The sequence below is a fragment of the Zea mays genome, chromosome 10 (genome assembly GCF_902167145.1).
Source record: "Zea mays cultivar B73 chromosome 10, Zm-B73-REFERENCE-NAM-5.0, whole genome shotgun sequence".
NCBI lineage: Eukaryota > Viridiplantae > Streptophyta > Magnoliopsida > Poales > Poaceae > Zea > Zea mays.
The window spans coordinates 102,186,444-102,210,002 of NC_050105.1; the positions used below are offsets into that span (position 1 = coordinate 102,186,444).

Below are 23,559 nucleotides of genomic sequence, written 5' to 3' on the forward strand. Positions count from 1 at the left end.
AAAGGTACCAACTCCCACGGAGTTGCGTTCCTCCAACGACGAGACGGAAAGACGGCGGGTATCCCCCATCCGGGGGCTTGGAAGGTGGAAAGACACGATGCATAAGGGAGCGCGAAGATATGGTCGCCTTCCAAGGGGGTCACCCTCCTTTTAAAGGCGACTCTCCCTACTTGCGTCCCCAGCCGTCGCGGGCTGAGTCTTCTCCAACACGCTCCAAGGTCCTCCCCTGCGGCACGGGGGCTGGGTCCCACACGTCATGCAAGCCGGCTTAGAGCAGAAGAAGCCAAACCGCCGTGCGCGGCGCGCACAACCGCCCAGCGGTTACAAGTGACTCTCCACTTTTGCCCAGACCAACGGGCGAAAGGGGCGGGCAGCCATGCAGGCGGCATGCAACCGCGCCAAGTGGGCGCGCTTCTCCGACTCCCAACACGCCCAGCATGGAGGCCCAGGCCCACGCGTCATGCAACCAGCGCGCCGAATGCTTCGTGCATGCAACTGCACCGCCACTTGCGCCACCACCGCGCCTCCTCGACTGCGGAACCAATACCGCGACTCGAGGCGACCCAGCACATGACCCAGCAGCGCCAGCCTGGTGCGACGGTCAGTGCGGCCAAAAATGGGCCGGCAGTAATGACGGTGGTAGGCGGGCAGGAGCAGCAGTCACGTCGTCAGCCAAGCTCACGTCCCATCCGGGAGCAGCGAGAGAACCCTCTCTCACGGCGTGAAGACAACGCGCCCGTGTTCCGTTCCTCGAACGGCTCGCGCACGCGCAACGGCCGCCCCGCCAACCACTCGCCCCGTCGCATTAACTCCGCGGCGGGACAGGCGGCGCCTCTGGCAGGAGAAGCGGGCGACGCTTCGCCTTCGCCATAATGACCGCGTCAGTAAAGGTACGCCGCGTCGTTCGATTTCGTATCCTTTTCCTTTTTTCCTCTTTCTCTCTCTTGCAACAGGGATCGGGAAAGGGGGAAACCCCGAAAAGGATCCTTCCCCGTGAAGGAACCAGGCTCCGAGCCTCCCTACTGATCAGAGGTTCGAAGGCTAGCCCCTCGGAAGGGTTCGACAGCCATCTCAGATCACGTGGGCCCTACACCCACTACTGGTCAGAGGTTCGAAGGCCGGCCCCTCGGAAGGGTTCAACGGCCGCCTCAGGCTACTCGGGCTCCGCGCCCACTACTGATCAGGGGTTCGAAGGCTGGCCCCCGAAGGGTTCACAGTCGCCTCAGACACAGAGCGAGGGATGACCATGGGTACGTTCGATACATAACCGAGGCTCGGGCTGCGCTCCCGAGGTACCCTAGGACATTTCCGAGACCAGCGGGAACTATCTTGTAACAGAATCCCATCAGAGGGAGGCATCGAGCCCTCGGACCCCGTCGCCAGGGGACCGGGTCCGGCAGATCACCCGCAGGTACTTTTGGATGTGCCTCTGGGCCCCTAGCCGACCCCTAACGAATGGGGCACGGACGTCCACTCGGATTACCCGCCTGCAGCTCACCGGAGACACCATGTTCGGGGCCCATCGAGGGCAACATGGCGCTTTCCCCCCCTCCTCCTTGCGGAAAGGCGACGCAGGGGCGTATATAAAAAAGATGAGTCTGTCCCTGATCGCCCTCTCGCCCTGTGCAGAGGCTCGGGGGCTGCTCTCGCAAACCCGGCTCCGGCCGAACCGTTGACAGCGTCAACATACCAGCCCGAGAACTTGAGACCCGACCGTACACCCGGGCTACGGCCAGCTCGCATGAGGGAACGACCAGACCAGCCGAAGCATTACGCGAGGCATTAAGACCTCGAAGGAGTGAAACCACTCCTCCGAGGCCTCGAGGGCTACACCCGGCGGGTGCGCTCGCGCGCACCCACCGGAACAAAACGCAACCGAGAAAGGTTGGTCCCCTTGAAAAAAAGTGCGACGAAAGCCTCCAAGCGAGTGCTAACACTCCCTTCGAGGCTCGGGGGCTACTGTCGGGGACCATAATTAGGGGTACCCTCAAGGCTCCTAATTCTCAGCTGGTAACCCCCATCAGCACAAAGCTGCGAAGGCCTGATGGGTGCGATTAAGTCAGGGATCAGTCCATTCGAGGGACTTGATCACGCCTCGCCCGAGCCTAGCCTTGGACAAGGGCAGCCGACCCCGGAGGATTTCCGTCTCGCCCGAGGCCCCCCTCCAGCGACGAACATATTTCCGGCTCGCCCGAGGCCCTGTCTTCGCCAAGAAGCAACCCTGACCAAATCGCCGCACCGACCGACCAAATCGCAGGAGCATTTAATGCAAAGGTGGCCTGACACCTTTATCCTGACGCGCGCCCCCCAGCCGGCAGAGCCGAAGTGACCGCCGTCACTTCGCCGCTCCACTGACCGGCCTGACAGAAGGACAGCGCCGCCTGCGCCACTCCGACTGTGGTGCCACTTGACAGAGTGAGACTGACAGGCAGTCAGGCCCGGCCGAAGGCACCATAGGAAGCTCCGCTTCGCCCGACCCAGGGTCCGAACTTGGGCTAAGTCCCGGAAGACGGCGAACTCCGCTCTGCTCGACCCAGGGCTCGGACTCGGGCTAAGTCCCGGAAGACGACGAACTCCGCTCCGCCCGACCCAGTGCTCGGACTCGGGCTCAGCCCCAGAAGACGGCGAACTCCGCTCCGCCCGACCCAGGGCTCGGACTCGGGCTAAGTCCCAGAAGACGACGAACTCCGCTCCGCCCGACCCAGGGCTCGGACTCGGGCTAAGTCCCGGAAGACGACGAACTCCGCTCCGCTCGACCCAGGGCTCGGACTCGGGCTCAGCCCCAGAAGACGACGAACTCCGCTTCGCCCGACCCCAGGACACGGACTCCGCTCTGGCCTCAGCCGACGGCCTCCGCCTCGCCCGACCCAGGGGCTCGGACTCGACCTCGGCCACGGAAGACACACTCGACCTCGGCTTCGGAGGAGCTTCCACATTGCCTAGCCTAGGGCGCGGACCAGCCACGTCGACAGGAGGCGCCATCATCACCCTACCCCGAGCTGACTCGGGCCGCAGGGAACAAGACCGGCGTCCCATCTGGCTCGCTCCGCCAGATAGGCAATGATGGCGCCCCGCATACTCTGTGACGACGACGGCTCTCAGCCCCCTTACGGAAGCAAGAGGACGTCAGCAAGGACTCAACCGCTCCGACAGCTGTCCCTCCGCCAGGCTCCATCGCTCCTCCGACGGCCACGACATCACACTAGCTGGGTGCCAAAATCTCTCCGGCTGCCACGGCGGCATGTACTTAGGGCGCTAGCTCTCCTCCGCTAGACAAGTAGCACTCTGCTATACCCCCCATTGTACACCTGGATCCTCTCCTTACGCCTATAAAAGGAAGGACCAGGGCCCTCTTAGAGAAGGTTAGCCGCGCGGGGACGAGGATGAGACAGGCGCTCGCTTGAGGCCGCTCGCTCCCTCTCCCGCGTGGACGCTTGTAACCCCCTACTGCAAGCGCACCCGACCTGGGCGCGGGACGAACACGAAGGCCGCGGGATTCCCACCTCTCTCACGCCGGTCTCCGGCCGCCTCGCTTTCCCCCCTTCGCGCTCGCCCTCGCGCTCGACCCATCTGGGCTGGGGCACGCGGCGACATTCACTCGTCGGCTCAGGGACCCCCCGGTCTCGAAACGCCGACACAAACTAACCAAAGTTCCTCTTCTATGTGATAATGAGAGTGCAATCCACATGGCGGATAATCCCGTTGAGCATAGACGCACTAAGCACATAGCCATTCGGTATCACTTTTTAAGGGATCACCAACAAAAGGGAGATATCGAGATTTCTTACATTAATACTAAAGATCAATTAGCCGATATCTTTACCAAGCCACTTGATGAACAAACGTTTAACAAACTTAGGCATGAGCTAAATATTCTTGATTCTAGGAACTTCTTTTGTTAATTTGCACACATAGCTCTTTTATATACCTTTGATCATGTCTCTTTCATGTGCTATGACTAATGTGTTTTCAAGTGAATTTCAAACCAAGTCATAGGAATATTGAAAGGGAATTGGAGTCTTCGGCGAAGACAAAGGCTTCCACTCTGTAACTCATCCTTCGCCGTCGCTCCGCGCAACTCTCCATCTTTGGGGGAGAGAGCAAAAGGACTTCGTCTTTGGTATAATCTTCACTCATTTATTTATGACCAAAGGGGGAGAGAGTAATAAAAGGGCTCTAATGATTCCGTTTTTGGCGATTCATGCCAAAGGGGGAGAAAGTAATAGCCCAAAGCAAAAGGACCGCACCGCCACCTTATTTAAAAAAAAAGAGTTTTTCAATTGGTATAATTCTCAATTGATAAATATTCAACATTGGTATCTTATTGTGTTCAAAAGGGGGAGAAAGTAGCATTTCAAAATTTGATATATCAAAACCCTCTTGAACACTAAGAGGAGAATTTTATTTAGGGGGAGTTTTGTTTAGTCAAAGGAAAAGCATTTGAAACAGGGGGAGAAAATTTCAAATCTTGAAAATGCTTTGCAAAATCCTATTCATTTACCTTTGACTACTTGCAAAAGAACTTTGAAAAGGATTTACAAAAGAATTTGCAAAAACAAAACATGTGGTTCAAGCGTGGTCCAAAATGTTAAAAATGAAGAAACAATCCATGCATATCTTGTAAGTATTTATATTGGCTCCATTCCAAGCAACCTTTGCACTTAAATTACGCAAGCTAGTTCAAATATGCATTTCTATACTTGCTTTGGTTTGTGTTGGCATCAATCACCAAAAAGGGGGAGATTGAAAGGGAATTAGGCTTACACCTATTTCCTAAATGATTTTGGTTGTTGAATTGCCCAACACAAATAATTGGACTAACTAGTTTGCTCTAGTGCATAAGTTATACAGGTGTAAAAGGTTCACTCTTAGCCAATAAAAGACCAAGTATTGGGTTCAACAAAAGAGCAAAGGGACAACCGAAGGCACCTCTGGTCTGGCGCACCGGACAGTGTCCGGTGCACCACTGGACAGTGTCCGGTGCACCAGAGGACTCCAACTCAAACTTGTCACCTTCGGGAAAATCCAGAGGCGCTTCGCTATAATTCACCGGACTGTCCGGTGCTCCAAGGAAGAGCGGCCTTAGGAACTCGCCAGCTTCGGGAAATCGCAGCGGCTCCTCCGCTATAATTCACCGGACATGTCCGGTGTACACCAGACTGTCCGGTGTAACTGCGGGGTAACGGCTATTTCGGCGCCAACGGCTACCTGCAGCGCATTAAATACGCGCCAGCGCGCGCAGAAGTCAGGCACGCCCATACTGGCGCACCGGACACTCTACAGTACATGTCCGGTGCACCACCGGACATCCAGGCGGGCCCAGAAGACAGTGCTCCAACGGTCGAATCCCAACGGCTTTGGTGACGTGGCTGGCGCACCGGACTGTCCGGTGCACCATACGACAGTCAGCCCCACCAAACGGCTACTTTGGTGGTTGGGGCTATAAATACCCCCAACCACCCACCATTCATTGCATCCAAGTTTTCACACTTCCAACCACTTACAAGAGCTAGGCATTCAATTCTAGACACACTCAAGAGATCAAATCCTCTCCCAAATTCCACACAACGCCCTAGTGCTTAGAGAGAGAGATTTGCTTGTGTTCCTTCGAGCTCTTGCGCTTGGATTGCTTTCTTCCTTCTTGATTCTTTATTGCGATCATACTCACTTGTAATTGAGGCAAGAGACACCAATCTTGTGGTGGTCCTTGTAGGAACTTTGTGTTCCAAGTGATTGAGAAGAGAAAGCTCACTCGGTCCGAGGGACCGTTTGAGAGAGGGAAAGGGTTGAAAGAGACCCGGTCTTTGTGACCACCTCAACGGGGAGTAGGTTTGCAAGAACCGAACCTCGGTAAAACAAATCCACGTGTCACACCTCTTATTTGCTCACGATTTGTTTTTACGCCCTCTCGCGGACTCGTTTATATTTCTAACGCTAACTCGGCTTGTAGTTGCGATTATTTTGAGAATTTCAGTTTCGCCCTATTCACCCCCTCTAGGCGACTATCAATATTATAAACTATAACTTCACACTAGAGCTGAAACCTAAAACCACCCGTTAATTTTTATCGATCACCTTAAAAACCGATGAAAATTGACAAAACCGACAAAAAATATTAGTTTAGCTATAGCTTCTTGTTGTTCTTTCATTCATACATGAAGTATATGTTGCCTTACGTCGATCATCCAGTTAAATTTACGCATCTCTAGGAAATTTTAGCTTTTTTTTTGGAGAAACTTACATGGATGCTACAAGTCAGACCGTACCAATTTAGATATATATACATCCAACAGGTAAAGGTGTACCTTGTTCCAGTTCTTTGAAATCATCGGAGAAACCAATTTATTTGGATGTAACGCAGGATCGAGGGTCTGTGGGATTTTCGAGCTGTGTATGTGTATAGCGCAACCAACAACATACAATCAAGCGTGTGAATTATTATCAATATCTTTACTTGCTCTACTATACATAGCATGCATCCTTTTGTTAATTAGCTCATCGATCATATCTATGGAGGCAAGGCAGAGGGGCTTTTGTTTCTGTTTTTCTACAAATAGTGGACAAGTTTAGGAAGCTGGCAGCACTCATTGGACGAAATTAAAGTCACAATGCCCTACGCTGCCGAATCTGCCACCACCACATGTCCTGGGAGGAGACGCCGCCACGGATGCGGCTGCTTCCTCTACCACTACCACCGCCTATAGATGTCCAGAAAGCACTTGACCCGTTAGCCCGGCACGAAGCACGATTTTTTAGCACGACACGAGCCCGGCCCGGCACGGAATGAAGTGGGCCCAGGCTTAGCCCGGCCCGGATAGCGTGCCGGGCTCGACAGGAATTTGAGCCCGTTGGGCTAGCCCGAGCACGGCCCGTTATCAGCCGGGCTTTTAAACCGGCCCGTTCAACAAATTCACCTGGGACCTGGGCTGCTTACGTAGATACGCTATGCATGCGGACGGCCCAACTAAGCGCAGGCGGCCGGCAGCAACCCTAACGCACTCTCCCTCCCACCTGCGTCTCCGTGCGGCGGCCGCGGCTCTCTGTCACAGCCAACGGAGCAGCACAGAGATAAAGGCACACACACATACACAAAAAGAAACAATGTATCGAGAAACGAGTAGAGAGAGGCAGAGCAAACGAGGCCCCAATGCTATGCTCTAAGAGCAAGATCTTGTCATGGGAAGAAGTCGCGAAGTCCCCTCCATTACCTTCCCTGGCCTTCTTCTCCTGGGTTGGCTCGCTGCCTGCCTGCTTGCCGCCGCCGCCCGGGTCAGATATCTGGAGCAGGCGCGAGCTGAATGGAGGAAAACAGCAGCAGGCGGCGGTGGAGCAGCAAGATCCCGCTGACTGGGGCGACGACAACGACACCGAGTGGGCAGAGCAGCCTGCCGCCGCCTTTTGGATGGTAGCGGGCGGTCCGCGGTCGAGGCCAAACAGACGGCAACAGCACGGGGGAGGAGATTTCTGGGCTGTGTTACTTGGCGTGCTCGGGCTGAGCCGGGCTCCTTCGTGGGTCGGGCTTTCTGGGCCGGCCCGGCACGGATGGGCCTGTGTAGTGCCGTGCTCGGACAGAAGAGTCAGCCCGTCGGGCGGCACGGCCCGGCCCGATTAACAGATCAGGCTCAATCGGGTCGGGCTCGATCGGGCCGGGCTCAAACGGGCTCGGGCCGGGCCGGGCCGGGCCGCCCATTTGGACATCTATACCACCGCCTGACTGGCTTGGGCAGCGCCATGTTCTACCGAATGCTCGGCGTGGTTACAATGGCGACGGGCGGCGAGACGCGGCGGGCGCGCAAGCAGATCACCGTGCTGCAGGCGCTCGACGTGGCCAGGACGCAGGTGTACCACTTCACCACCATCGTTATCGCCGGGATGGGCTTCTTCACCGACGCCTACGACCTCTTCTCCATCTCCCTCATCACCGACCTCCTCGGCCGCATCTACTACGCTGACGGCAAGCTGCCGGAAGACGCCGCTGTTGCGGTATGTAGCATTGCGCTGGTGGGCACCGTGCTGGGGCAGGTTTTCTTCGGCTGGCTCGGCGACAGGATGGGGCGCAAGCGCATCTACGGCATCACGCTGAAGCTCATGGTGCTCTGCTCACTCGCCTCCGGCCTCTCCTTCAGCCGCAAGCCCAAGGACGCGATCGCGACGCTGTGCTTCTTCCGCTTCTGGCTGGGCGTCGGCATCGGCGGTGACTACCCGCTCTCCGCCACCATCATGTCGGAGTACGCGAACAAGAGGACGCGTGGTGCCTTCATTGCCGCAGTCTTCGCCATGCAGGGCCTAGGGAATCTTGCTGCTGGAACTGTGGTGCTGGCCACCTGTGCTAGGTTCAAAGGCACCAGGGCCTACGAAACGGATCCGTTTGGGCAGGCAGACTACGTGTGGCGCGTCGTCCTCATGCTGGGCGCCGTTCCAGCCCTCCTCACGTACTACTGGCGCATGAGGATGCCGGAGACAGCGCGCTACACCGCGCTGGTCGCGAAAAACCTGAAGCAGGCGGCGTCCGACATGACGTCCGTCCTCGAGGTCGAGATCCCTTCAGAGGGAGAGGAGGTGGAGGCCCTTGCCATACAAGACGAGTTTGGACTCTTCTCCACGGGATTCGTTCGCCGCTACGGCCGTGAGCTGCTCAGCACCACCGTATGCTGGTTAGTTCTCGACGTCGTCTTCTACTCCCTGAATCTGTTCATGAAAGACATCTTCAGCGACATCGGCTGGTTCGAAGACGCGAGCAGCAAGGGGCCAATTGAGCAGACATACGATATTGCTCGTACTCAGGTGATCATCGTGCTGGCTGGGACCCTCCCCGGGTACTTGTTCACCGTCGTCTTCGTCGACAAGCTCGGCCGCATCAGGATACAGATAGTCGGGTTCACTTTGATGACTATACTCATGCTTGGCCTGGCTGGGCCTTACAAGTTCTGGTGCAGCAGTAAGAGCACGCGGATTGGCTTCGCCTTCATGTACGCGTTGATCTTCTTCTTCGCCAACTTCGGCCCGAACTCGACCACGTTCATCCTCCCCGCGGAGATATTCCCGACGCGGCTGCGGTCGACGTGCCATGGCATATCTGGCGCTGGAGGGAAGATCGGTGCGATCGTTGGCGTGCTCTGGTTCCTCCGCTGTCGAACCAGCATTCAGAACTCGCTCCTCATGCTCGCTGGTTGTAACCTCGTTGGAGTCATATTCACCCTAGCGTTACCGGAGTCTAAAGGCATGTCGCTCGAGGACGTCACCGGTGAGATTGGTCAACGGAACGAGGAACTTCCATTGGAATCGCCTCAAATGGTCGATGGAGCAGACTTCATCCACAGTGTTGATTTTTTATAAGCATGCATTGACTCTCTGTATGTAGATATCAGTGGTATTGCTCGTCACCGCCACGTCGGAGTTGACGAATGGGTTGAATAATAATACCACCGCCAGTCTAGTAAACGATGTGGCAGTGACGATCACAACAGTAAAACGACATACATTCAACGGCTATATTATGCCCGATGGCCTCCTAAACGGCCGTTGGATATAACATTATATCCGACTGTTGGACACCAAAATGAGCGGACGGTCCGGCCCATGGGCCCGGACGGTCCGCGTGTCCCGAGATTAGATTAACTCGGATGTTTATCCTTATCTCGTGCGTGATTATCCATCTAATCATGTGGGAGTTTGTTGGCTATCTCTTAGGAAAAGGTCCAGACCTCCTCCCCTATAAATATAAAGGGGTACGGTCGATTGAGAACCCCCGAACACATTCCAATCGAACCAATTACCTTATTTACTTTTTCTGCCCTAGGAGTAGATGTAGCATAGTTCTAGTTGTAGTCTTCCACATATCCACCTCCATCCCTATTCGACTCTACGTCGTCTAGATCCGTCTTGGTTGGCCTGCCGATCCCAAAACAACCCTAGGATCTCACCCCTCCCGGGGGGCAAGATCTAGTTGTCTATCCAAGACCTCTTCCTCGAACTGATCTCTTAATTCCTAGGCGGCTCCACGTCGTCTGGGGACGCCCTGGGTGACCTATCGATCCAGAGCACCTTAAGATCTTTTCCCCCCAGGGGACAAGATCTAGATTCCAGCAAGGAGGAGGAAGACGACCCTGTCGCCAGGTCGCGGACCGTCCGGCCCTATGGCGCGGACTGTCCGGCCCTAGGGCGCGGACTGTCCGGCCGTCAGGCAGGAAACCCTAGCCTCGCGCCAGGTCGCGGACCGTCTGGCCCTGTGCCGCGGACCGTCCGCGCCTGACCAGAGAGCACCGCCGCCGGTTCATATTGAGTGTTTGGCGCCCCCCAAAAGGCACCAACATACTTTTTGGCGACTCCGCTGGGGAAGAAGTTGCAGATCTACAAAATCAGGCTTACATGGCCGATTCTAAAGATCTCAACGGTGCTTCTCCAAACAGCAACCAAAGGCTGACTAATTTATCGGCCGCTGAGCATAAAAGATTAGAAGATGACATGAAGAAAATAGACGAGGAGGCCCATCGACAAAAGGATCAGGTACTCAAGGTGGCGGATAAGTGGTACCTCTCGCACTTCAGGGTAGACTGCCACCAGAAGACCGTCCAAGAGAGGGAGATAAACGCCGAGTATATGTTAGCCGTGCTGCAACAGCTCCCCACGATAGGTGATGCCAGGTCAGCCGATGATATTCCATCTATTAAAATTTCTTTTGATAATCGGATTAAAAGTATCACAAAGGATATAGAAAGGATGGCGCATGCATTAGGAAAAACTCACATGCCTAGTTTTTTATCACATAAATTAGGCGCCAAAACAATTGCGCCAAACACATCGGCAACAAATGGGTTTCCCCAGCCATACTCTGGTATGCCGATGGACTCATATCCAGGACGACCGTCACCACTATCTTCGCTAAATGGTGAGTCAACTCTGAGCACGGCCGGACCGTCCGCACACAATAGCGGACCGTCCGACCCTCTGTCAGACCGTCTGGCACCCTACGCCGGACAGTCCGGAGTTACACAGAGCCCACCACAAGGGTCACAGGTGTTACCTGACGTGACCGGACAGTCCGAGGATAGTACCGGACCGTCCGATCCATCCACAGACCGTCCGACTGCGCAAGTCGGACCGTCCGGAGCATCAGAAGTCACCTGTGATCCGACTAGTGCGGAAGGCCGGCATAAATATAACCGGCCACCCAAGCCCCAAGAACCAAAAAAGTCACACGTCCCTGAGCTTGTTTGGCCCACTAAGGCCAAACCTTCTGTTCGCTCTCACCCGCACTCGACACAAAAGGAAAAGGTTAAGTTCACATTTAATATTACTAAATGTGATAAAATATTTGATGAGTTGCTTAAACATGGTAATATTAAATTGTCACATGTAATTCCTCCGGTTGAACAATTAAAAGGGCGTGTTTATTGCAAATGGCATGGCTCCTTTCTCCATAACACCAATGATTGTGCCGTCTTCCGTCGGCAAATACAATCGGCTATAAACGAAGGCCGGTTGAGGTTTCAAAAAGAGGTGAAAATTGACAGGCCACCTGTTCCTGTCACCACAATAGAGCCAACGAGCAAAAAGGCCATAATTCGGCCTTGTGCGGCCGATAAAAGTAAAAATAAAAATATCGTCATTGGTGATCCTCGCACACCAAATATGTCACGCAGAATGGTTACTCTGAAGGCTCCGGACAAAAGAAAGACCGGAGGCACCGGGGGGCAAGCACGATCGGACACCCGATCACGGTCACCTGTCCTGCGTACGCCGGACGATCCGGGTACTAAGGTCGAACAGTCCGAGACAGGCGCGGACAGTCCGGCTATGATGGCCGGACGGTCCGCAGATGGTCAGAAGCAGCAACCTCAGACCATCGGACCACAACATTCCAACACAAGTGTTAGGAAACAAAACACTACTAAGACGTCTGGACGACTCAGTAGAGTCGGCCCTACTTTTGGTCAGTTGCTTGCCAAATATATGAAGAAGGTCGTTCCACACAACCGGCCAGTAAAACAAACGAAGTCAAAAGGGCGACCTGTGCGAAAGCAAAAGCCGACTAAACGTACCCAAAGGGTAGCACAACCAAGATCGCCTTGTCATCCTCCTCCAGGGATAGCATGGTGCGTCCCGTTCTATCCATCGCCGATGTGTTGTCCTGCTCATGTGTGGGGTGGTACGGCGATGAATTCGTATTACTGGCCCAATCCGTTTGCTTATTTGGGCTGGGGGGTGTTGGGGACTTGTTCTCAAATGCTATGAATTAAGAACAAGGCAACATAAAGTGTTAAATGTTAACGTCCTTCGTCCGTGAAACATTATTCCTTTGAGAATAATGGGTCTTGGACGAAGGTTGATGAGAGTATAATTACGAAGTTAAACCTTCGTAATAAACTTTCAATAAATATTGTAAGATAACGTAAAATAAGAGGTATAAGATGAATGAATAAATCACAGATGCATTATATTATATTTACTTAATATATTGAATCATTAAATACAATGATACCTATGCCTTGGCAAAGGTTGAATTCCGAGAGATGCGATTGCAAATACCAGAATGCGTGAACAGTAACGGAATACTGCTCACTATTTATAGGCACAGGACGCAGCCTGTGAGGAATTACAAGTATGCCCCTTATAAAAACTTACAACATTGACTCAGACCTTTATGGACTAAAAGGTCATTCTATGTTTAAGTCGGTTTGTAATGCCGAAGCTTCACGAAGAGGACCCTTCGGCTATCTTATGCTAACAGCTTCAGCCGAGGACCACTTCTTTCTACAAGACCTTCGGCGACGAAGCATAGACCCAACAGTAGCCCCTTTCGCGGTGCTAGATCGTTTTTCGTAACGAGCTTGATCCGTGGAAAAAGTCTCTTAAGCTTCGGATCGCCGAAGGTCTAAAAAACACCTTCCCTGAGCTCGTTGTCGAGAAACGATTCAATCTCCCAGCGTGTAACGGCCCCACCTTGCAGAGTTACTGTTCAGTCTCTGCGGTCCACCACGCAGCGAGTGCGAGCGGGCGTCCGCCTGGTGTAAAAATTCTGGCGCTTCGCCTTCTTACCTGCAGCACTATATAAACAGACGAGTAGGTGTGAAGTTACCACAGCATTCATTGCTATTTGCACTGTTTTGCTGCCAAAATTTTTAACCACCGCCGAAGCTTGTTTGTCGGAATCAAACGAAGCTCCAGTTTGAAGCCTGCTTCGTCAGAAAAAACTTCGGAAAAAGAAATTGTTAAATTTCCACATATTCATAATTAAATGGCCAGAGTGCGCTCTACCGCCAGGGTTGAGCGTGAGGGAGGCGAAACTGAAGCTTCGGAGACTGTTCCCATCTCCGAAGCCATGCAACGATCCGGGCTGGTGATTTCTGAAGAGATCCCTAGTGAAGATGCAGAACAAGCAAAACAAGCAATTGCCGGAGTAGAAGAAGAAGTTATTGAGGAAACTGATCCTGAAGACGATTATCGTATTGCTATGCCAAGCAAGCCTAGCCACTTGGACTTTGGAAAGTCTACCGTTTCGAAGGTCGATCTCTCCAAGATGGTAAAGTCAGGCTTTTTCAATGAGGATCAGAAGAAGCTATTACGCTTCGGGGGAGAAGAGACTACCCCGAAGCCGGAGAAGGATGAAATTGTCATTTTTAAGAGCTTTTTAAAGGCTGGATTAAGATTCCCCCTTCATGGGTTTATTGCAGAGGTACTGAAGAGGTTCGGTATCTATTTCCATCAGCTGACCCCTAACGCTATCGTTAGGCTCAGTGTTTATATCTGGGCACTCCGAAGCCAAGCAGTGGAGCCATTTGCGGACAGCTTTTGCCGGGTTCACGAACTGCACTATCAGACGAAGGCTAGAAAGGATGGATTGCATGACAATTTTGGTTGCTACAATTTTGCTTATCGGAAAACTACGAAGTTTCCTGTAATCAGCTATCGGAGTAAATGGGCAGCAGGGTGGAAGTCTGAGTGGTTCTATGTCAAGGTTAATGATGACAAGGAGAAGCTCGTGCAAAGTCCACTCGAACTAATCTTCGGAGAAACCCGACCTCTCTGCAACATGTCAGTAGACGGTCCCACACAACAAGCAATGAATGAATTCAGAATTGTTGCAGATCATATTAGTACAAGAGACCTGGTTCAGGAGTTCTTGGCTTTCCATGTTTTTCCTAGTTTAAAAGAATGGGAAATGCCGAAGCTGAAGGGGAAAACGAAAGAAGGTGAACTTGTGCGTTTGCCTTACTATTACAAATTTAAGAAATACTTTAAAACACCTTGCCAAGAGTGGCTGGAAACAATTGAAGCAATGTGCAACGAAATACTTGGGAACTATTCCAAAAAAGAAGATCAATTGATGACCGCGGCCTTCGGCACCCGTCCGAAGCGAAGGCTAAACCGAGTGCTGGACGCCCTGGGTTTCGAATACCCTGATTACGAAAATCTGAACAAAGGTGCCGGAGGCCAAAAAAGGAAAAGGATAACTGAAGCCTTAAATGAAGGTGAAAAAGAACCATTAAAGAAGAAAATTTCGAAGAAGAGGAAAACTTCTTCTCCGAAGCAACAAATATCCGAAGCAGAAAAACCCCCGCATCACCTTCTGCTGCTGTCGTTGAGGAAATTCTGAAGGTAATGACTGAATCCTTACCTGCGAAGCTAAGTCCACTGGGCCCTCAACTGACAAAGTTTTTTCAGAAGGACAAGGAGCCCGAAATATCGAAGAAAACAATCAAGGCAAAGAAGCAAAGAATTATCACTGTGACAGAGGTAATTGACAAGACGCCGCCAAGAGCTTCAGCCCAGAAAACACCAGCGGCTGCAGAGGGGACATATATTGAAATTGCACCTTCGGAGGCCGCAGCTGCCGAAGCTGCCTCAGCTGAAGATTTGAACCTAGAGAGCACAATTGAACACATTGACCAAATGCTGCTAGACATGGCTGCAGAAGACATGGCTGCAGAAGAAGCTACCACCGCCGCCGAAGAGGCCGCGACCGTAGCGTCGGAGAAAGGGAAAGAAATTGCTGATGAAGCTTCGGAGAACGAAACCTTTATGTTCCAGAATTTGGTTGGAGAACAACTATCAAAAGCTGAAATAGAAGAACTTAAAGAGTACGCTAAATCCTGCGGATATAAACCCGGGGCGCTCCTCTTCGGAGGCGTTGATGATGAAAAATTAGATTGTATTCGAGATCAAACCGGAGCCAAGGTTATCGGTACTCTGTCCAAGAGTATCGGCTTTCCAAAACTAGAAACAGACATCAGCCGCTACCGACGACAACATGTCGTTGGTAGTTTATTTTATTCCAACTTCAAGGTGAACTACTTGTCCCTTAACTTTTATTGTTTCTAATAATAAAAAACATGTCTGACGAAGGTTGTTTTCGTGCAGAGCATGCTGTTGAGCAAAGCCTTGCAAATGCAACAAGATCTTGAAGATAAGAAGCACGAAGTTATAATTGAAAATTTGGAAAGCAGAATAAAAGAGCAATCAGATGCTTTCGAGAAAAAGAACTTTGAGCTCCAGGCAACCGAAGGTTTATTGGCGGAAGCTGAAGCAAAAATAACAGAACTGAACACGAAGCTTCTCCGCCAATCTGAGCAGTTCGAACGAGAAAAACAAGATCTTAATGCAAAACTTGAAGCCGAAGCTCAACAAAATTCAGATTTGAGAAAACTACTGACAAGTCTTCAAGAAAAATGCTTGGAATTTAGCAACAAATGCATTCAACGATTAAGAAAGATTTTTTACTCAGTTGGAGCCAGCAGTGAAAAATTCACCCCCTCAGCTGAAGATCTACCGAAAACCTTCGAACATATTGAGGGGGAGATTGACGAGCTCGACGAAGTCATAGCTGGGCATGGTGACTTCTGTGCCTGGGTGGCTTCTCGAGGTACTGCTGCAGCTTTCCTGAAGGCTGGCTGCGATCATGGAAAGATTGTCAATAGGCCAAATTTCACTTTATCACCATCAATCCTAGATGACATTCCTGATCTCGCCCGAAGTATCTCAAATAGATTTGTTAAAATGATATGGACAAAAGGTGGGCGAGAAAAGGCTGGAAACGAAGCTCGTAGCCACCTTGAAGCAGTAAGAAACCATACCTTGTGCTTACCTTTTCTTGCAAGCTCAATTTTGACTTACAACGACCTTATTCATGTAGGATGACGAAGCCGAAGCTGATGATTGAAAAATGACGCCGAAGGTGAAGCTCCTTAGAGATTAAACAGTAGACTGCACACAGTACTTGAGAAACTTTTGAGATAACTTTTGTAAATGTAACCAAAACTTGTCTTTAATGTATTCTGTTCATACCTTGTAATATATCGTTATCCTTTCATTGATGTATGAGAAATGCTTTGATGTGGACGAAATTTTCTTTTTTGAGCCGAAGGCGAAAAAACACCTTCCCTTCTTTTCGTACGCAACGAAGCATAGAAAACAACATTTCCCTTCTTTCCGAAGCTCTCCTTTCTTATTTGCCGAAGCAACCGCTTATGCTATGAAGATGATTATCCTACATATGCCTGGATGAATGTTTATGAATGCAAATGTTATGATGTAATGCGATGTGCAAATGAATGGCCAAACAATCACACTTCAAGCCATACTCATAGCCATTATTTCCTTAAAAACAATCACACCTCAGCTCTGCATTCCCTTAGGAACGACTTTGGAGCTTCTTCGCCTTTACTTTTGGCGGAATCAGCGTTGACTTTTCGCTGTAAGCTCTGCATTCCCTTAGGAACGACTTTGGAGCTTCTTCGCCTTTACTTTTGGCGGAATCAGCGTTGACTTTTCGCTGTAAGCTCTGCATTCCCTTAGGAACGACTTTGGAGCTTCTTCGCCTTTACTTTTTGGCACTCGATGGTGCATTCTCAGCTTTTACATTTACATTCCTTGGGGGATTTTGCTCTTATAGAACTAAAAAAGGAAATTACATGTGCTGGCCCCATTAAAAACCTTTCTCCCCCTTCGGAAAGGAAAAGGGTGCCACGAAATAAAAATAAAAAATATGAAAAATTACATCGAGTTATACATAATATCGCCGAAGCTCATCCGCATTCCAAGACCTAGGAATGTCGTTGCCGTCCATATCCTTCAATCTGTATGAACCGGGTCTTGACGAAGATGCTACTAAGAAAGGTCCATCCCATTTCAACTGCAACTTGCCCACTGTTTCTGGGTTGGCCACTCTCCGAAGCACCAAGTGTCCTGGCTCGATATTCTTTAGCCGAACCTTTCTATCTCGCCATTTAATTGTTTCGGCTTGATATTTGTTGATGTTTTCCACGGCTTGCAACCTGATCCCTTCTAAAGCATCTTTTTCCACAGAATAATCAGCTTCGGAGCCTGATGCTGCCGAAGCTACTACCCTTATTGATCCGGTTTTAGCTTCTTCTGGAGTTATTGCTTCGTCACCGAATAATAACTTAAATGGGGTAAAGCCTGTAGACCTTGATGCTGTTGTATTATGGCTCCACACCACCTTGGTTAACTGATCTGGCCACTTTCCCCTTGGTTGATTGAAGATTGACTTCATTATTCCTGTCATTATAATGCCATTGGCTCTTTCAACGAGTCCATTTGACTCCGGATGTCTGACTGATGCAAAATGGATCTTCGTACCAATTTGATCACAGAAATCCCTAAAGGCTTCGGAGTCAAACTGTGTTCCATTATCCACAGTGATAGCCTTTGGTACCCCGAAACGACAAACAATATTCTGCCAGAAAAACTTTTGGACGGTGGCCGAAGTTATTGTAGCTAAAGGCTTTGCCTCAATCCATTTAGAAAAATATTCCACCGCCACTACAACATATCTTAGGTTCCCTTGAGCCGGTGGTAACGGACCTAACAAGTCAAGGCCCCACCTTTGCAATGGCCAAATGGGTTGTATGAGTTGTGTTAGGGACGAAGGTTGTTTTTGATCTCGTGCACATTTCTGACAACCTTCGCACTTTTGAACTAATTCTGCTGCATCTGAAGCTGCCTTCGGCCAATAAAATCCTTGACGGAAAATTTTTCCAAGTAACGGCCTGGATCCAATGTGGGATCCACAGAGGCCTGCATGTATTTCTTTCATCAACTCTATACCTTCGGTTCTGGATAAACACTTGAGTAGCGGAGCACAAACTCCATGCTTGTACAACTCTCCTTCTATCATGACATATGGACGAGCTCTTGCCTCTATCCTCCTGTTATAAGCTTCGTCATCTGAAAGGAATTTTCCCTGAAGGTAAGAGATGATCTCAGTCCTCCAATCCTCGCTATAAACAGGAGATATGTTGAGGACTGCTCTTTCAAGAAGTTCCACCGAAGGTGCTTTTATTGTTTCGAAGAAGACATCCGAAGGTAAGGGCAGCCCCTGTGCTGCTGACTTAGCTAGCAAATCAGTATGCTCATTTTGTCCTCGAGGGATATTTTTGACAGAAAACCCTTCGAAGGAAGCTTCAACTCTTCGAACCATGTCCAGATATTTTTCAAGCTTCGGATCCTTAGCCTTGCAACTCTTGTCAATATGACCCGAAACAACCTGGGAATCAGTTTTAAGTATGGCTCTTCTGATTCCCATTGCTTTTAACTTCCGAAGACCTAGAAGCAATGCTTCGTACTCGGCAATGTTATTTGTGCAACTAAAATCCAGTTTTGCCGCATAACAAGTTTTGACTTTGGAAGGTGAAACCAACACAGCAGCCGCTCCCGCTCCGAAGGTTCCCCAAGATCCATCACAAAACACTGTCCATGCTTCGTTGTCTTTATTCGTTTCTTCCTCCTGAGCCCCTGGCGTCCAGTCAGCAATGAAGTCTGCCAACGCCTGGGACTGAATCGAAGATCTATGAACATATTCAATACAAAATTCATTGAGCTCTGCAGCCCATTTTCCAATCCTTCCAGTAGCTTCTCGGTTCCTCATAATATCCTTGAGAGGTTGTGAAGAAGGAACAATTATGTTGTAAGCTTGGAAATAATGCCGAAGCTTCCTGGAGGCCATCAAGACAGCATACAGTACCTTTTCCAACTCTGTATAATTTTTCTTTGATAAACTAAGAACCTTGGATACAAAATATATTGGGGCCTGCCTCTTGACCTGACCATCAAGCTTCTCCTGGACAAGCGCTGCACTTACCGCTGAGTGCGAAGCTGCCACATATAATAACAAAGGAGCCCCTGGCATTGGTGGAGTCAATGTTGTTAGATCTATTAAATACTGCTTCAGCTCTTCGAAGGCCTTCTGCTGGATTGGTCCCCATTGAAAGACTTCGGCTGATTTCAGCACTTCGAAGAATGGTAAGTTTCTCTCTGCTGATCTGGATATGAATCTATTGAGAGATGCCAACCTTCCTGTCAATCTTTGAGCCCCCTTCTTTGTAGTTGGTGGCTCCATCCGAAGTATAGCTTCAATCTTACTTGGATTAGCTTCAATTCCCTTTGTTGAAACCAAGCATCCAAGAAATTTCCCCTTCTTTACTCCGAAGACGCATTTTTCTGGATTTAACTTTAAGCCAGCTTGCCTGAAACTGGCGAAGGTCTCCTGCAGATCAGCAATATGATTCTCCTGCTTCGTGCTTTTTACAATGATGTCATCAACATAAGTTAGCACATTTCTGCCTATTTGAGATTGGAGAACCTTCGCAGTCATTCGGCTGAAACTTCCTCCAGCGTTTTTGAGCCCCTCAGGCATCCGAAGATAGCAATATGTGCCACTTGGAGTTATGAAGCTAGTCTTCGGCTCATCTTCCTTCTTCATCCAAATTTGGTGATAGCCTGAATAACAGTCTAACAGACTCATGAGCTCTGAAGAAGCTGCTGCGTCAACTAAAGAGTCTATCCTTGGTAGTGGGAATTCATCCTTCGGACAAGCCTTGTTAAGATCTGTAAAATCGATGCACATTCGCCACTTGCCATTGGCCTTTTTTACCATAACAGTGTTAGCTAGCCATTCTGGGTACTTCACTTCTCTGATAACTCCTGCACTGAGGAGTCTTTTGACTTCGTTGCGAGCACCTTCGGCCTTATCATCTGACATTTTCCGAAGCCTTTGCTTTCTGGGTCTGAAGGATGGATCGACATTGAGCGAATGCTCAATAACATCTCTATTAACTCCGCAGAGATCATTGGCTGACCATGCGAAAACATCTTTGTTATTGAACAAAAACCTTATCAAGGTTTTCTCCTGCTCTTCGGATAATTGAGAGCCTAACAGCACCTTCTGCTCTGCTATGTCCTCACATAAGAGCATAGGCTTCGGCTGATCTGCTGAAGCTGCTTTCTCCCTTCTGAATTTGTACTGTTCACAAGTTTCAGCTCCATCTATGTTATGGATTGCTTTTGAGTCAGTCCAATTGCCTTCGGCCCTTCTTGCAACTTCCCGACTTCCATGGATAGCAATGGGTCCCTGATCCGAAGGTATCTTCATGCAAAGATAGGCAGGATGAAGGATTGCTTCGAAGGCATTGAGGGTACCACGACCAATAATTGCATTGTAAGGGTATTCCATGTCAACAATGTCAAACACAACTTGCTCAGTTCTAGTGTTGTTGATGAACCCGAAGGTCACTGACATGGTGATCTTGCCCAGTGCTACAATCTGTCTTCCTCCGAAGCCACAGAGAGGATGTGTAGCATCATGAATCTTATCTTCTGGCTCTTGCATTTGTCTGAAGGCCTTAGCAAATATGATGTCAGCTGCACTGCCTGTGTCAACCAAGACATTGTGGACCAGAAATCCTTTGATAACACAAGAGATAACCATGGCATCGTTGTGTGGGTAATCTTTGAGCTGAAGGTCCTCTTGGGAGAAGGTAATAGGAATGTGAGACCATCTTGACTTGATGAAGGGTCCTTGCACCCCAACATGTTGTACCCTTCTCTGTGCTTCCTTCTTTTGTTTCTTGTTAGCTGGCTCTGAGGACGAGCCACCTGTGATCGGGAGCACCAGCTTCGGGTCCGAAGCAGCTCCAGCTTGGTCGTTGAACGAAGCCATCAGCTCAAAAAGTGGAAGTGAGTTCACCGGAGGTGGGCGCCAATGTTGGGGACTTGTTCTCAAATGCTATGAATTAAGAACAAGGCAACATAAAGTGTTAAATGTTAACGTCCTTCGTCCGTGAAACATTATTCCTTTGAGAATAATGGGTCTTGGACGAAGGTTGATGAGAGTATAATTACGAAGTTAAACCTTCGTAATAAACTTTCAATAAATATTGTAAGATAACGTAAAATAAGAGGTATAAGATGAATGAATAAATCACAGATGCATTATATTATATTTACTTAATATATTTAATCATTAAATACAATGATACCTATGCCTTGGCAAAGGTTGAATTTCGAGAGATGCGATTGCAAATACCAGAATGCGTGAACAGTAACGGAATACTGCTCACTATTTATAGGCACAGGACGCAGCCTGTGAGGAATTACAAGTATGCCCCTTATAAAAACTTACAACATTGACTCAAACCTTTATGGACTAAAAGGTCATTCTATGTTTAAGTCGGTTTGTAATGCCGAAGCTTCACGAAGAGGACCCTTCGGCTATCTTATGCTAACAGCTTCAGCCGAGGACCACTTCTTTCTACAAGACCTTCGGCGACGAAGCATAGACCCAACAGGGGCACCACAAGTTTTTGCCTATTGACAGGTTGATCAGGTAGACATGGCCGAAGAGGATGCGATCCGAAACGGCCTCTGTACATTAAAGTCCCATCAAGTATTTATATTATCTGATCGCAAGAGCCGATGACTTGCATCGAGCTGAGTCCTTACTTCGGGAACAAAACCTCATGAGGTCAATTGTTTCTGAAGTTTTCGCTGATGCTTTTGGTTCGCCAAGCTCCACCAAAAGGCAGGGGGGCATATGTTGGACACCAAAATGAGCGGACGGTCCGGCCCATGGGCCCGGACGGTCCGCGTGTCCCGAGATTAGATTAACTCGGATGTTTATCCTTATCTCGTGCGTGGTTATCCATCTAATCACGTGGGAGTTTGTTGGCTATCTCTTAGGAAAAGGTCCAGACCTCCTCCCCTATAAATATAAAGGGGTACGGCCGATTGAGAACCCCCGAACACATTCCAATCGAACCAATTACCTTATTTACTTTTCCTGCCCTAGGAGTAGATGTAGCATAGTTCTAGTTGTAGTCTTCCACATATCCACCTCCATCCCTATTCGACTCTACGTCGTCTAGATCCGTCTTGGTTGGCCTGCCGATCCCAAAACAACCCTAGGATCTCACCCCTCCCGGGGGGCAAGATCTAGTTGTCCATCCAAGACCTCTTCCTCGAACTGATCTCTTAATTCCTAGGCGGCTCCACGTCGTCTGGGGACGCCCCGGGTGACCTATCGACCCAGAGCACCTTAAGATCTTTTCCCCCCAGGGGACAAGATCTAGATTCCAGCAAGGAGGAGGAAGACGACCCTGTCGCCAGGTCGCGGACCGTCTGGCCCTAGGGCGCGGACTGTCCGGCCGTCAGGCAGGAAACCCTAGCCTCGCGCCAGGTCGCGGACCGTCTGGCCCTGTGCCGCGGACCGTCCGTGCCTGACCAGAGAGCACCGCCGCCGGTTCATATTGAGTGTTTGGCGCCCCCCCCAAAAGGCACCAACACCGACGACACAAGTAAGCCGGCTGTCGGACGAATCGTCGGACATAAGGTTATGTTCGACGCTGTCAGATAAGCCGTCGGACATAACCTTATGTCTGACGGTCGTCTAGAAGGCCGTCAGATATAAGGGTATTTTTGACCCTTTACGGCCGAGGAATGAGTATCGTCGAATAATAAGTCTTGGACCATTGGAAATAGCTTATGACCGACGGCTTAGGGCTTACGTCCGACGGCTTTAACCATCGAAAATGCCCTGTTTTACTGTAGTGGATGAAGACATCAATGCAATGTTAGTCGAAATTACCATTTGGTGGAGACATCAACATCGGTATGGATTACGATCCGGTGTTGATGTAGATATGAGCACAACTAGCTAGTCGGCATTCGGTCTGGTGGTGACGGTGGCAGTAGAGGCAACGCCTGCAGCATCGATCCGTCCAGCGTACACTTTTTGGCAACGTTGCCACTATCATCACCGTCAGTTTTTGCCATATGACCAACCATTTGGATGGACTAGCGGTGATACTGTATTTTTCATAATACAGTTGTAACATATATAGAATTCCAATTCTTGTCTCGTGGTAACATCGTTCGTTACCTACTACTAGACCCTTCATGTCACAACTGTGGCGGTGAAGACATCAACTCTAACTGGCGGTGGTATTCTTTATGTTGATGACATAATTTACAACACAAAAACAAAGCACGTCCGACGGCCGGCTATTCTCCGACGGCTTCTCTGTCAGCCGTCGGATATAAACCTTACGTCCGACGGTTGACAGAGAAGCTGTCGAAGATAAGTAAATTTAAGCAAACGGCGTCCGACCGCGTCGTTTCACTTTCGCACACGCGCCTCTCTCTCTTGCTCCTTCCTCTGACTGACCGCGTCGCTGCAGCTTCACCTCACCAGCGGTCGTGCCCTCCATGTTGACGCCCGCGCTAGACCTTCCAGCGCCCCGGCTCCTCGCTCGCCAACGCCGTGTC

General features: G+C 50.0%; 1 protein-coding gene across 1 annotated transcript; it reads left to right on the forward strand.

The window, feature by feature from the left end:
- The first annotated feature begins 7,542 nt into the window (after positions 1-7,542).
- Positions 7,543-9,397, forward strand: LOC103641502 (putative inorganic phosphate transporter 1-13). The gene has a single exon (XM_020545874.2). The coding sequence runs from the start codon at positions 7,543-7,545 to the stop codon at positions 9,334-9,336; it is 1,794 nt and encodes a 597-aa protein (XP_020401463.2). The 3' UTR covers positions 9,337-9,397.
- Positions 9,398-23,559: the final 14,162 nt, after the last annotated feature.

Excerpts from the sequence above, each read along its gene's own strand:
- LOC103641502 (XM_020545874.2), top strand. The coding sequence starts at position 7,543 with ATGGGCCTGTGTAGTGCCGTGCTCGGACAGAAGAGTCAGCCCGTCGGG.